The sequence below is a fragment of the Bidens hawaiensis genome, unplaced genomic scaffold (assembly GCF_021521415.1).
Source record: "Bidens hawaiensis isolate Kalapana, Puna unplaced genomic scaffold, B.hawaiensis_p1.1 tig00030840_1, whole genome shotgun sequence".
Lineage (NCBI taxonomy): Eukaryota > Viridiplantae > Streptophyta > Magnoliopsida > Asterales > Asteraceae > Bidens > Bidens hawaiensis.
Window position 1 is genome coordinate 170,306 of NW_027495170.1, and position 15,075 is coordinate 185,380.

Sequence of the window (15,075 nt, forward strand, 5' to 3'; positions counted from 1 at the left end):
TTTCTTTCATACACACATAAGTACTCATACCTTCATTCTTACTTACATACTTTCTTTCTTACTTACATACTTTCTTTACATTCATAATCATACGTTTTAAAGAGCCTTTCGCCCTATAACCTCACAGATATTATAAGGGTCTGGTCCCTAACATCACAGATATTATAAGGGTCTGGTCCCTAACATCACAGATATTATGAGGGTCTGGTCCCTAACATCACATATATTATAAGGGTCTGGTCCCTAACATCACAGATATTATAAGGGTCTGGTCCCTAACATCACAGATATTATAAGGGTCTGGTCCCTAACATCACAGATATTATAAGGGTCTGGTCCCTAACCTCACAGATATTATAAGGGTCTGGTCCCTAACATCACAGATATTATAAGGGTCTGGTCCCTAACATCACAGATATTATAAGGGTCTGGTCCCTAACATCACAGATATTATAAGGGTCTGGTCCCTAACATCACAGATATTATAAGGGTCTGGTCCCTAACATCACAGATATTATAAGGGTCTGGTCCCTTGTTTTCGAATATTAGTAGGGTTCGATTCCCTCTTCGTTACCATACAACCATACATCATACCTCGAGTATTATTAGGGCTCGGTACCCTTTTCGTAACCATACAACCATACAACCTTCATTTCCTTCTTTTGTTAACTTTATTACGTTCATACACATAAACATACATATCATACTTACCATATTTATAACGTTACAACCTGACAGTACGTGCAATATCCGAAGATCGTTCACGTACCATCAAGCAATCATTCATACATATCATACTTACCATATTTATAACGTTACAACCTGACAGTACGTGCAATATCCGAAGATCGTTCACGTACCATCAAGCAATCATTCATACATATCATACTTACCATATTTATAACGTTACAACCTGACAGTACGTGCAATATCCGAAGATCGTTCACGTACCATCAAGCAATCATTCATACATATCATATCATTCACATAAGGCATACACTTATCTCTTAGGATAAGCGTATTAACAAACATATTGAGTATGCACACAGCCCCGAAAACATAACACATAAATGGGGCTAGAAACTCACATGAACTTTGCTTCTTTTTCTGATAGCTGTAAATCCCTTCTCTATTTGAGCTCGGCTGACTGTACAAGTTACACGTATCAATACTCGCCTGATCTAATCTGGTGGCCTAGTATTAGCTTACTTTAACTTATCGCTTCATAATTTATTTTCTAATCAAACTTGGCTTTAGGCGAAGTTAACCCTCGGGCGAACTTAGCTTCGGCGAAGTTAAACCTTAGGCGAACTTGGCTTCAGGCGAAGTTAAACCTTAGGCGAACTTGGCTTCAGGCGAAGTTAAACCTTAGGCGAACTTGGCTTCAGGCGAAGTTAAACCTTAGGCGAACTTGGCTTCAGGCGAAGTTAAACCTTAGGCGAACTTGGCTTCAGGCGAAGTTAAACCTTAGGCGAACTTGGCTTCAGGCGAAGTTATCCTTAGGCGAACTTGGCCGTAGGCGAAGTTATGCTTGAAGGCGAAGTTCATCAGGCGAACTTAATCTTGCAGGCGAAGTTATCGCGCTGCAGATCTGTTTGCCCATAACTCCTTCGTTTCTTAGCCAAATAACTCGATTTTGGTACCCACGGAATCGTATGATCGGCGCCTACAAAACCCAACCATCAAATCGGCCTAAAATCGACGTTTTAGGGGTCCGATTTGGGCAGTTTGGGTTTCGGGTCCGGTTAACCCATCCAATCCTAACCATTTTCAGTAATATTAGCTTTGTTGGATTTGTTCTTACCTTACCAACTCAGATCTATCAACAAAATCTCGGGTCTCGGCTTCGAATCTTGATCGGTTAGAATGTGTGTGTTTTGAGTGTGTTTAGGAAGTTTGGTGAAAATGAAAATGGTTGGGATTTTGGGGGTATTTATATCCCTGAAATCCCATTCTCATTAATCCAAATCCATAACCAACATCCATTACCCGACACTAGCCCGACCCATACCAACTCCTACTCTTTTATTTATTTCCTGATAACCCGAGTAAACTTTCCCTCTATTAGTAAGTAATATAATTAATATCACTTTGAAATTTCGGGATGTTACACGATCCTATAATTAATTTCTTTTTTCTTTTTTTTTTTCAAATATACATTCTTATTCGTGATCATTATTCTCTCCCTCTTAACTAATCACACATTAACACCCTACAAACCATTTATATTCATTAATTATAATAACCAACGGGTGATTGTTTTTAATCTTTTCTTATTTCATGCTATACCTAATAATAACAATAATAATAATAATAATATAAAGTTATAAACAAGCTTTTTCAGACTTTGCACGTTATTATATCTGTTCCCCATAATAAATTTATCGTTCACAGCTTATTAATCGTTTGTTTGACGTCGTCGATTACTCTATTAAAAAACAATTGTCGAAGATGTCGAGTAGTCAGCAGGAGAGGGAGCAGGAGGCAACGGGTTGAAAGTTGTAGAAGCATTTGAGGTTGAAAGGTGAACGAAAACATGCACCTGAGAATTTTTTAGACCTATACCCCTCTTGTCGTCGATGCCTAGCTTAGATAGTTTAGCTTTTATTGAAGATATATATGTTGTGTATTATTACATAATTTGATTGAAATGATATTTTTGTTTGCATTTTACAATATCTTTTAATTTATTTTGCGACGTTAGTTATTTATAAGGGAATAGTTATTTGATGGAGAGCACTCACACAAATCTGTGGGTGAAATATTTGTCGTTGATTCAACGTTGATAAAGATGTAACTGATCCATTGGTGAAATATATACGTTGATAGATTTAGCACGTCTTCACTGATGATCTTACTTTGACTGAAGTCATTGAAGGACCTTGATCGGTAGGGAATGTATAGGTATGTTCAGTGACGAAACTTGAACAAAAACACGGATGTGATTAGGGAGGGGAGACCCATATAAAAGTTTTCGTAAATGAGGAACTCAATGCAGTACTGCATTCATGTACTTACATATAAATTTAAAACAAATTTGTAAATGATGTGGATTTTAAGATCCTAGTCTTTTAAGCAACTCACCAATGGAAAGGCATATATCATAAGAAAGTCACAGGATGCAAAAATTAATGGTTGTTGCCAACTTGTGAGTGTATGGTGGGAATAAGTTGATTTTATCTATGATCCAAACCTTTACGCTAGAGACGTTTATTCATTGAATATAAAATAGAAAATCTGAAAGATATACCAACTCTTATTATAACGTGGATAACCAAAAGGCTTTATTATAATTTAAGTAAGTTTAAAGGCGGCTTTATTTGACCACCGAAATCCTAATTGATGCTAAAGTCAAGCACCCGTTCTATATATATATCCAACCCCAACATATCTTGCTTTTGCTCTAACATTTTGCTTACCTAAACCACTAAACAAATTACAAAAAAGTTGAAAAATTCATAATATGGGCAATCTAATATGTGCTAGTTGCATGACAAACAAAGGGTCGTTTGTGAAAGTTATTTATTGGGACGGGAACACGAAAACCATAACTGGGAGAAGACGATTAGCTGGAGAGATCATGTTTGAGTTCCCGGAGTGCATGGTTTGCGACTCTGATCGCTTCTTTATCGGCCACACCATTCCGGCTTTAGCCATTGATGACCGGCTCTTGCCCGGTAAAACCTATTTCGTTCTCCCACTAGATATCTTCTCTGCTGAGATCCTCTCAGTTTCTTCAATATCTTCCTTTGTTTCGCTTATGCATTCGCGTACGCCAGCTGATCATCTCAAGGAGTGCCCTCTAGAGTACATAAACAGATCAAATGGGAGTGTTTTGATCAAGGTGAATCCTGACTTTATGGCAAGGCATCTTAGTTGTAGATGCGGCCATGGTTATAATCAAGAAAATGATGCTACAACTATTCATCTGGCTACTAGTTCTTTGTGTAGTACCCCTGAGTTACAAAAGGAGTATGAGCAGTTGGTTAGATCTAAAGGATCAAGCATGGTCAACTAATCTTGATACCATTTCGGAAGCTAACAAGATTAGGTATTCTCCTTATAGAATCATTGGGTTGGAGTGGAAATAGAAAGAGGAGGATATAAGCAAGAATGAATTAATGGCATGTTTTTGATGAATCCGTCAATTCTTTATTATTCTTTCAATTGTTTATTGTATTATTCTATGTATGTGAAAATATTTTGGATTTTGGTTGCGAAATGTAACCAATATAAACTTTATAATGCACCTATAATAATGTATTAATTAACTTAGCTTTTTTTCTTTTTGGTATGGAACTAATTAATCAATTCTTTAAGTTAGTTTAAAAGTAAAAGGATAAACACACTTTTTTTTTTTGCGTGAGGATCATCTTAAGATCGTATTTATATATTTGTGGTCATGCTAATAATGTTTCACAATATCTATTAATTGCTTTTGTAACAGTTTTTAAGACCGTGATGGTGTTGACGTGTTCATAAGAATGTAGCGTGCTCATATATGCTTTAATTTGGACGAGATATTTGGTTATTTGTAACAATTCGTTGAATTAATGACCGTGTACAAATAGTTATGATCATCTATATGTGTGCATTGTGTAGACAAATTTAAATGATTTCCTCATTGAATTTAAACGCTTTATAGTATTGAATTCAAAAGAAACGTGAAAATGGTAGGGTTAGTTGATATCGAGATGAATAATCTTTCAAGATAATGACCTTTTCATTCACTAAATGCCATTTAAATACAATTCAGGGAAGCTAATACAATGGGATGATACATGCAGACGTGGGAAGTTGAAACACATAAAACCAGCGTTTTAAAAACCGGTTCAAGGATTTCGCACAGTAGGCCGATATTTTGAGTCCGGTATTTTTGGCCGGTTTGCTAGAACATCGTACCGGCGGTTTTTTCTAAAATACCGGTTTTTACCGGCAAACCGGTTTTATGTCCAAGAAATTTTTTATATTTACGGGTCATATTTTATCAAAATTACTTTTAACCCAACAATTAATATTCAAACGTGTAAACTTTATGACTGTTTTTTTAAATTGAGTACTTTTGTATTATTTTTTTAATATGGATTAACTTTTAGATTATTTTTTTTATGAAATCATTTACTTTTAGGTTATTTTTGGAGTTAAAGTTATATTTATAGGAAATTATAAGGTAAATTATTCAACCGGTTGAACCTCCCGATATAACCCGGTTCAACCGGTATTTTTTAGCCCATCCAGTATGAGTAAAAAACCGGTTTTTAAAACATTGCAATTAAATTAAATAAATTAAACATGGGACTTGGAACGTGGCTTCACTACTGTCGGGCCTTCATGGGTTGGGTCTGTATCATTAGTCGTCGTCTACTCCATCCGTTTAAATTAATGTATTTCACTACTAGAAATTTAACCTTTTAGCGACAAAAACAATCACGTACAGTCTGATCCAAAGGATAGTTCTAATGCAATAAAGTAAATAATTATAATGTTGGTTGATTGATAGTCCCTCAGTGAAGACGACATTGTGTTTAGAAAAAGCCTAGGGGGACTATAATATTAGGCAATTATCTTCTTTCTCAAATGTTCTAAGTTAAAATTGTAATTATAAGTAGAATATATTTTGTTATTATTATTATTTTCCTTTCTTACAGTAACATGTATTAGAAAACAAAGTTGTATATATGCTCATGTATAGTTAATGTAAAGAATCATTCATACAAACTTTATATGGCATCATCCAACTTTCTTTTTGAAACACTAAAACCTCATCGTCGATGAAGAAACACTAACCGAACCCCCAGGTTACCAGTAATCTGTCCGGGGTTCGGTTAGTGTTTCTTCATTGGCGCCATCCGTGCATAAAGCTAGAACTTTATTTTTCTCCAGTTTTTTCAAACTTCTACAAAGATGGTTAGAGAAATTCCGGTAACCACAACCCCAGCTACTGGGGGGAATACCGGCAACACAGTTTTTACGAACACTACCCCGGCTACCGAAGCCGGGGCAAGTGAAGTAAATTTTACGAACACTACCCCACTTACCAAAGCTGGGGCAAGTGCAGTAAATGATCGCCTACTGGGATCCACCGATACCCAGTTTGAGAAATGAAGACTCCCCCGCCAGACTCTCGATGAAGTTAAGGCATGGGCGGAGGCACGACAAAAGGAATTCCAGGCTGAGTTGGACGAACGCTTGCGTTCCGTGCAACAGGCCGACGAATTCGAATACTGGGAGGATGACTCGGAGGAATCCGACTCCGACGCGAACCCTCGCCATAGGGCAAAAGGGAAGCGTAAGGAAACGGAATCCCAACTGAAAAGGCATTTTGGACAAGCCTTCAAACCAAAAAGCACAGGTGGAAGTCCACGAGACTTCTCCAAAACGTTCAGACCAAACGTTGCAAATGCAGGAACGTCCAAGTTTGCAAGGGACATTGCGGAAGCAATCGCCCCAAAGAGTGCCAAACAAATGCCTAACATAGGCACATATGACGGTTTATCTGATCCAGACGATCATTTGAACAGGTTCATAGCGGGGGCAACCGTCAGCAATTGGACGGAACCCACGTGGTGCTACATGTTCCAAATGACGCTTGTTGGGGCTGCTAGAGCTTGGTTTGATCGTCTACCGGTCAACCACATCTACGACTGGGCAGACTTCCAACAGAAGTTTAGCCAACACTTTAGCCAGCAACGGAAGTATACCGAGGAGCAATGGACAATCCTCAAATGCATACGAGAGGAAGATGAATCTCTGCCAAACTTCATCACTCGCTTCAACTCAAAGAAGCTAAGTTTGGGCAATATCAGCGAAGATCTTGTTCGCGCTGCCTTCATCCAGGGCGCACATGACCCAGAGCTCATCCGTACCCTAACGGGTAAAGATGGCATGCCATCCACATGGGATGGCATCATGACAGCAGCAAAACGCTATGCGGAAACGGAGAAGCAACTGGGTAAAGATCTCCCACAGAGCACAAACCTCTACACCCAGAGGACGAGAGAGGACAACGTCCTCACAGCCCGACTAAATAAAAAACGAAAGCTAGGCATTTGGCAGTCAAGGGTAAACTTTGACACCTCATCCGGCTTGCAACATCGGTTGGGCGGAAGGGATAATGTACAGCCGCACCGAAACTCCAGATGGACGCCACTCACCAAAAGCGTCACTGAGATATTCGCCACTGAAGAGCTCCCGTGGCCAAAACCTCCGATAATCCGACATCGTCACGATGCTGATCGGAGCAAATACTGTGACTTTCACAAGACAAAGGGCCACAACACTGAAGAATGCATAGATGTAAAAGACATGGTCGAAGCATTTGTCAGAGATGGGACGCTCGCGCACCTCGTGGCGCAATAAAGGCTGAGCAGGCGGATGCGTGTAGAACCCCAGCTGGGGAAAACGAATAAAAATTCCAGCTTCAACATTGAGACTACATGCTGCGTAAAGAACGAGATCCCGAACCAGGTGCGTATCGGCTCGATGGCGCTCCCATCCCAACATGGAAGGGAGCTCATTTACACAGTTTGCATGTAAATCAATTCCAATTTGTAAAGAAAAGGCCAAGAGCCACTTCTAATGGAAATGATTCTCTTTAGAACATCGAAGCTGATGATTTTACATTTATACTTTTCTGAACATTGGTAATGGCATTCACATTATGTGAAGTCGTTGCGTGGGAAGGCGGTTCTACCCGCACAAACCCAATAATGTGAAAAAAAAAAAAAAAAAAAACCTTCACGCAAGTCAGTTGAAGGAGAGGTTCAGCACCCAAAAATGAAAGTGCAGGTCTATCCGCACGAATCATAATGGGGAAACTGAACAATAACCTATTGACAACCGCGCGTCGAATGGTTCAAAACAAAATTCTCAAAAGGATGAGGAAAACCTACACGCAGGTCAGATATGGGTAAAGTTTTGCCATCCTACTAAGTGCAAGTGACGGTGCTACCCGCACAATCACGAAAGAGGAAGCAAAACTTCACACCTATTATCAACCACGTTCAAAGGTTAACTTATCCTCAAAGGATGAGGAAAACCTACACGCAGGTCAGATATGGGTAAAGTTTTGCCATCCTACTAAGTGCAAGTGACGGTTCTACCCGCACAATCACGAAAGAGGAAGCAAAACTTCACACCTATTATCAACCACGTTCAAAGGTTCACTTATCCTCAAAAGATGAGGAAAACCTACACGCAGGTCAGATATAGGTTTAAAGTTAAGCCATCCTACTAAGTGCAAGTGACGGTCCTATCCGCACAATCACGAAAGAGGAAGCGAAACTTTAATCCATTATCAACCACGTTCAAAGGTTAACTTATCATAATGCCTTAGAAATTTCGAAGAAAGATAAGGAAAACCTACACGCAGGTCAGATGAAGGTTAAAGTTTAGCCATCCTACCAAGTGCAAGTGACGGTTCTACCCGCACAATCACGAAGGAGGAAGCGAAACTTTAACCCATTATCAACCACGTTCAAAGGTTAACTTATTCTAAACACTTGGAGAATTGCTAATTTAAACTAAGTATGCAAGTCATAAGTTTATAAAGCAAGGAACCCAGAGAAGGAAATAACAATCTTAGCAAAAAGATTAATATTCCAAATAATATATTACAAGAATGGCCGGGTAGCTACCCGCCTAAAAGAATAAAACTATACAAGTCTATCTCAGCAATGGGAAGGGATCTTCAGGATCAAGCTTCAGGGCCGCTTCCACTTGGACCCGCTCCGTCAGAAGAACGGGGTGGTTCGAGGAACGCTTTGAGGACAGCTAACCCATCATCAGCAACAGCTACTTCGTCCACCTTTTCCACTACTGGATGCGGGAAGGCGGCGTATTGGTTCAATGCTTGGTCATAAATGGCTTCGGTATCCACATCGAACAAAGGGAAGTTGGAAGGCGGGACGCCTTTCTCAACAAACCCTAGACCAAGCAGGAAGCCGGCCTTTTCCCCATCCTCATGAGAAGCGTTGAGGGCTACGCTCATAGCATCATCGTAAGAGGTCTCTGAAAAGACCCGACGCACAACCTACAAAGAAAAAAATACAAGTATTAGAACCTTTTCTTACAAAAGAAAAGCGTGAAGATAAAGCTAAACATACCTGAGGCAACGCTTCTCGAAGAAGCCATTGGAGGGCAGCTTGAGCTTCGTTATGGGCGCGTTCGGCTTCGCTCTTGTTAAGGTTGGCAAGTAAAACTTCCTTTGCGGCAGCCTCTTCGACGCCCTTAAGCTTCCGCTCGGTGTGATCAAGCACCCCCCTCTGGTCCAGGATTTCCTGGAGTTTCTTGGCATCTTCCATTGCCAAGGCATCATGAGCGCGTTGGAGAGCCTCTAATTTGGCCTTGAGCTCCTCATTCTCCACACGAAAAGGCTCAGCAACGGCTTCAGCCTTGGCAGCCCTCTCGGTTGCGTTTCGCGCAGTCTCCCTGGCCAGCCGAAGCTGTTCATTCACAGCTTGGGCAGCCTTGGAGCGGGCCTCGAGTCGCGCCTGAACTTCAACCTCGAGGGCCTTGAAGGCCTTCTCCTTGTCGGCGGCAGCTGCCGCCAGCTGTTGGTTCTCCTCCCGAAGAGCACGCGCCTCAGATATGTCCTTGGCGCGAGCTGCTTTCAACTTGTCATTTTCACGACAAAGCAGCTCGACGCGCGGCTGCATCCGGGCCTGGAGAACCCGAAGCTCATTGGTTAGCCTACCCTCCTGGTAGCTAGCCATGGCTTCCCCCAACGCACCATGAGGAGCAGCGTGGCGAGCCCAGTCCACGCACTCCACAGGGGTACGAAGGGTTGTTCCTCGGCGTATGTTCCATCGCGAAACATACACTTCATTGGAATCCGACACTGCAAAAGAAACAAAGGCAGTAAGGAAAAGATGATAAAAAACAAGGGAAAAAGAAAGGAACCCCACGCACCTGTAGGGTCAATGACAGGCCGATAGCCGCCAAACCCATCACCTGAACCTAAAGGAAATCCATCCAACAGGTCAGGCAGACGGGAAGGTGGCAAAGATCGGCGGGAAGCCCTGCGCGTACCTGATGGTCCGGCCGTCGGTGCCGGTGGCGCGGGCATGGTGGCAGCCGCCGTGGTCGCCGTTGTGGTCGTCGCCGCGGTCGCCGCCAAGTCAGCAGCAGCAGTAACCGCCGGCTCCGTGAAGGATGCCGTAAATATCGCACTCACGGCCGGCGATGACGTCATCTCGGCTGGAACAGTCTGCTCAGAGGGAGCAACTGAACCAGCGGAAGCAGGCGCAGGCACCTGGGTCGACGCCTCAGGTAGGCTGACCAAGCCTATCGTCATTGGCGGAAGGGTACCCCTCTGCGCTTCACCCCGGAATGCGTCAACATCCACGTCTGCACAAAGAAGAAAGTGTTAAATTTATAAAGTGATAAATTTACAAAGACATTAAGATTGTACTTACGGGTTTTCTTGACCCTGAACGTACGGACGGGCGGAGAGGAACCCGATGGAGCCGGCCTCTTGGTACCGGTCACCGTCGTCGTCGCTGGTTCTCCGGAGGTAACAGTCGTAGCCTCCGGAGCAGTGGTCTTCTCACCACCGGGGTTCCCCGCCACCTCTTCATTATCTGACTCGGAGTCGGATAGAACCACCGGATCAGCTGTGGAGGCCTTCTCCTTCCCTTTCCCGCCGGCAACCTTCTTCTTCCGCACCAACGGAGGAGCATCTGAGGATTCCTCAGAAGAAGACAGGTCGTTAATTCCAGCAGCGGGTACAGCATTGAGGGATTGAGGAAAGAATATCGCCTTACCTGGCCGCCGGTGGCTCAGGATCTCGTGGCCCAGCGGATAGACCTCCACAAACCGATCCGCCGTTTGCTCCAGGATGGGCAACTCGCCCTCGTCCAGAGCACGAGTACCCATCCGCGCGGGACCGTCGGTTTCCCGCGGGTACAGAAGCGACTCCAAATCATTTCCCTCTGAAAGAAAAGAAACAGTTAGAAGACAAACTTGTATCAAAAAGAAAGACAAGACATACCATAGGGAATAGAGTTCAAACCATATTCGAGAAGGATGGGAACCTGAGACGCATTCTTCCACACCCGGCTCATCCCTAACATGACCATCCCGGACTCCGCAAACCGGTAAACCGGAGATTGGATCCGGGATATCTTCGAAAACCATTCCGCCTCCTAGTAGTTGGGGGCGTGAAGGCTCGGTATCGCTTGGCCATTTTTAAACTTCATGGCAAGGGGGATGGCGCGGGCAGAAATGTAGAAGAATTCCTGCTTCCACGCGCGAAGACTGCGCTCGGTGTCGCAAATCTTCAGACCCTTAATACGGGTCGTCAAGGTGTACCACCCCTGGATGCACCTCCAGGTATAGAAGGTCATCAGGCGGTCCACATGGGGCTCGATGCCCAAAATCCGGCACACCCACTCAAAATGGCGAATCTTGGCGATCGCCATGGGGTGCAGCTCGGTCAAATGAACACCGTGCCTCTCAAGGACACGGTAAACAAATTTTGTCAATGGGAATCTAAGATTCCCATAGACAAAAAATGCAGCATAAACCCCGATCTTGCCTCTGGGGGCATCGTACACGGTCTGGTGGGATTCAGGAAACTCAGGCTCGAGATGATCGAGCATGAACTTCCTGACAACATACCGGTACTGATCGCCGGGCAGAGCACACTGGCACTCGCCAGCAGTACCCCTGTCGTCAGCTATAGCTTCAGCATCACGAGAAGACATCTTGCAGAGGAAGAAGAGAACGATTTCGAGAGAATGCTCGATTGAATAAAGGAGTATTCGCCGGAAATCGCCTTAAAGATGAAGAGAAGAGTGAAAAGTGTGAATTGCAAATAACCCTCTCCCCCTTTATATAGTAATCGCAATTAATGCGGTGAATTTAATGCGGAGGAGAGAGAAATCGAATGTGCAATGAAACTATGACACGTGGCAAAAAGCAAGCTGGCAACAGCTGTTGAAAGGACGTGTGCCAGTAATTTCGCGGCCACGCGCCCGAAAAATCGCGCCCACGCGCCTGAAAAAGCGACTGGAATGACCATGTTCTGTCACGTCACCATAACTTCCTGCACGTCCTGACACAGTCAGAAGAAACCGTCGCACGACGTTTCAGAGGTTTGGAATGTTCTGATCTTTTCACCAACTCTTCGAATTTCAAAATTCAAAATTCGAAAATATTAAAAAGTAAGCGGGAAAATACCCCTTTACCCCTTGGCAAACAAGTAACCGTAAGACGGCTGCGGGTACAGTGTAAAGGCAAAACCCTTCACATACATAGCACCCGCAGGGAATTGAAGCCAAATAAACCTTGGCAACCAAGTAACCGTAAGACGGATGCGGGTACAGTGTAAAGGCAAAACCCTTCACATACCTAGCACCCGCAGGGAATTGAAGCCAAATAAACCTTGGCAAACAAGTAACCGTAAGACGGATGCGGGTACAGTGTAAAGGCAAAACCCTTCACATACCTAGCACCCGCAGGGAATTGAAGCCAAATAAACCTTGGCAAACAAGTAACCGTAAGACGGATGCGGGTACAGTGTAAAGGCAAAACCCTTCACATACCGAGCACCCGCAGAGAATTGAAGCCAAGTACCTCGGCAACCAAGTAACTATAAGACGGCTGCGGGTACAGTGTTCAGGCAAAACCCTTCACATACCTAGCACCCGCAGGGAATTGACGCCAGGAATACCTTGGAAGTAAAGTAACCGTAAGACGAGCGCAGGTACATTGTTAAGGCAAAACCCTTCACATACCTAGCGCTCCGCTGGGAATTGAAACCAAGAAGGATCTTCTGGGCAATGCTTGCGGAAACGGAAATAACATCCCCGCATAGCGGGAACGTCGAGAACTACGTTGTTTGAAGCTCCAGGATGGAATTGGTGGTCTTAACATAATTGATCACTATGTTCAAAACTACCAAAACCTCATGGAAAATCCATACAACTGGGACTCAATGCTCCTGACTTGCGAGGAGGTTACAGACCTACCCGCATCATACCCAAAGACCAAGCAGGAAACTCGGGCATTTCTGCAAGTGACAAGGACTTCCGCGGAAAGAATCCCCATGGAAAACCTTACAAAACCCTTTTCAAAACCCTTTGCTCAAGTCCAAAAGTTCACCTCACTTTATTAAACACTCATGAGAAGAACATTGGACTGGGGGGACTTGAAGAGGTAGGTCCCAGCAGAGCCCAGTTGGACCCGCAAGACTCACCTTAAACAGGGACGTCTGCGCAGAGACCAACTGGATCCGCAGAACCAACCATGCTCAGAGACGTGACGTCCTTACGCGCAGTACGCAAGCTGGTCCCGCAGGAAATGCCTCCCAATGGTGAAGGACTCCGCCTGTCCCCGCAGCCTCGGATACAAGCCATTAGGGAAGGCCACCCGCGCAGCATGGCTACACGCACAAGGCACTTAGCTCTCGATCATTCAGTGTCACCTGAAGGAATGAGCCAAGCCGGGAGCAATCCCGCACAGAGGCGGGAGGGGGAATACTCCCGCCCAAATAAGCCAGTCCGTATACTGAAGGATCTTTTACTGTACCTGACGAGGTATGGGCGAAAGATCTGATCAGAGATACGACAGCTCACTGATACAGTATGGCGAGCAGCATGCTCCTGTACTGTATCACTATTAGCCGCTGCCTACTCACCAACTACTGTCATACCACGTGCGTAGCCGGCAGTTGGTGGAAAGGGAATAGTACACAGCAGGCCTGGTCACTATCAGCCGCTGCCTACCCACCAACTACCAGCAGGGCACGTGCGTAGGCTACTGTTGATGAACAGGAACACTGTAGCAGCCGGCCATACCTCCTTGGAAACCTACCTTCGGCTATAAATACCCCAAATGGTATGATCATCTCAACATTACATTATCTTATATCATCATAATATACCTGATATCTGCTCTAGCAATCTCTTAATATACTTTTATATTTAAAGAGCAATCTAGTCTGATTCTCACGCCGGAGGGTGGTCACAAGGAGGAACCCCCCCTTTCTCAGTGACGAGCTCACGGTGTCTGTTTTGCAGGTTATCAGAAGAACCATCTTCCAAGGGTCTAACCCCTCGTGGGAAACAGCTATCCAACCCCCAGGTTACCAGTAATCTGTCCGGGGTTCGGTTAGTGTTTCTTCAGTCGATAACCAATCCGCCTCCATCCACCTGCGATGTCTACGAACAGCAGCCAATCGAGCTCCGTCTCCTCCTCTATTTTGACCTACACCATCTCTCACACTTGCGAACTTTCCTTCTACCCTAAAACTAACCTCCGCCAATTATCTTGGTTGGAAAATTCCGATTGAAGCCTTTCTTCATGGCTTGGATCAATACAAGTTTATTGATGGGTCTCACCCAGCTCCTACCGACACCATAACTGAAGCCATAACCACTACTCCACATGCCGATTATTCAGCCTGGTTTCGCAAAGATCGGTTACTCTTCAGAGCACTAGTCGGTACCTTATCCGAGCCGACTGTCCCTCTTGTCACTAATGCTTCCTCATATATTGAAGCTTGGCAAATCCTATCCAAAACTTATGCTTCCCCATCTGATGGTTGGGTAACAGTTAGTTAATTTTATATATTAATTAGTTTATTTTAGTTAAATAAATGAAGGAACATTGGTACTTCAAGCATTGTTATGTGTTTTAAGGAACTTGGAAGTTATGAAGCTTATCGAGGATATTTACGGGCTTGGAATGAAGGCTTAGAAGTGAGAGATTGGAAGTGCACGCATCACGAGGCATTAAAAATAATAAAATTATTTTTCTGTTGAAAAGTGCATCTTCGCGTGATATTTACGGGCTCGGAATGAAGGCTTAGAAGTGAGAGATTGGAAGTGCACGCATCACGAGGCATTAAAAATAATAAAATTATTTTTCTGCTGAAAAGTGCATCTTCGCGCAGGAGGGGCAACTTCGCGATACGCGAAGTTGCAGGAAACAGGACGCGACTATTTTGTCCTTCGCAATACGTGAAGAAGCAAGCCAGGACATCTTCACGATACGCGAAGATGCTCAAAGTCGGAAAAATTTGGGTTTGCACTATATAAACGATTTTTCGACCCTATTCGGATTATTACGACT

At 43.8% G+C, this 15,075-nt stretch overlaps 1 protein-coding gene across 1 annotated transcript; it reads left to right on the forward strand.

The window, feature by feature from the left end:
• The first annotated feature begins 3,463 nt into the window (after positions 1–3,463).
• Positions 3,464–4,018, forward strand: LOC143581261 (uncharacterized). The gene has a single exon (XM_077064085.1). It carries the CDS (start codon positions 3,464–3,466, stop codon positions 4,016–4,018), a length of 555 nt encoding a protein of 184 aa, XP_076920200.1.
• The last annotated feature ends 11,057 nt before the right edge of the window (positions 4,019–15,075 follow it).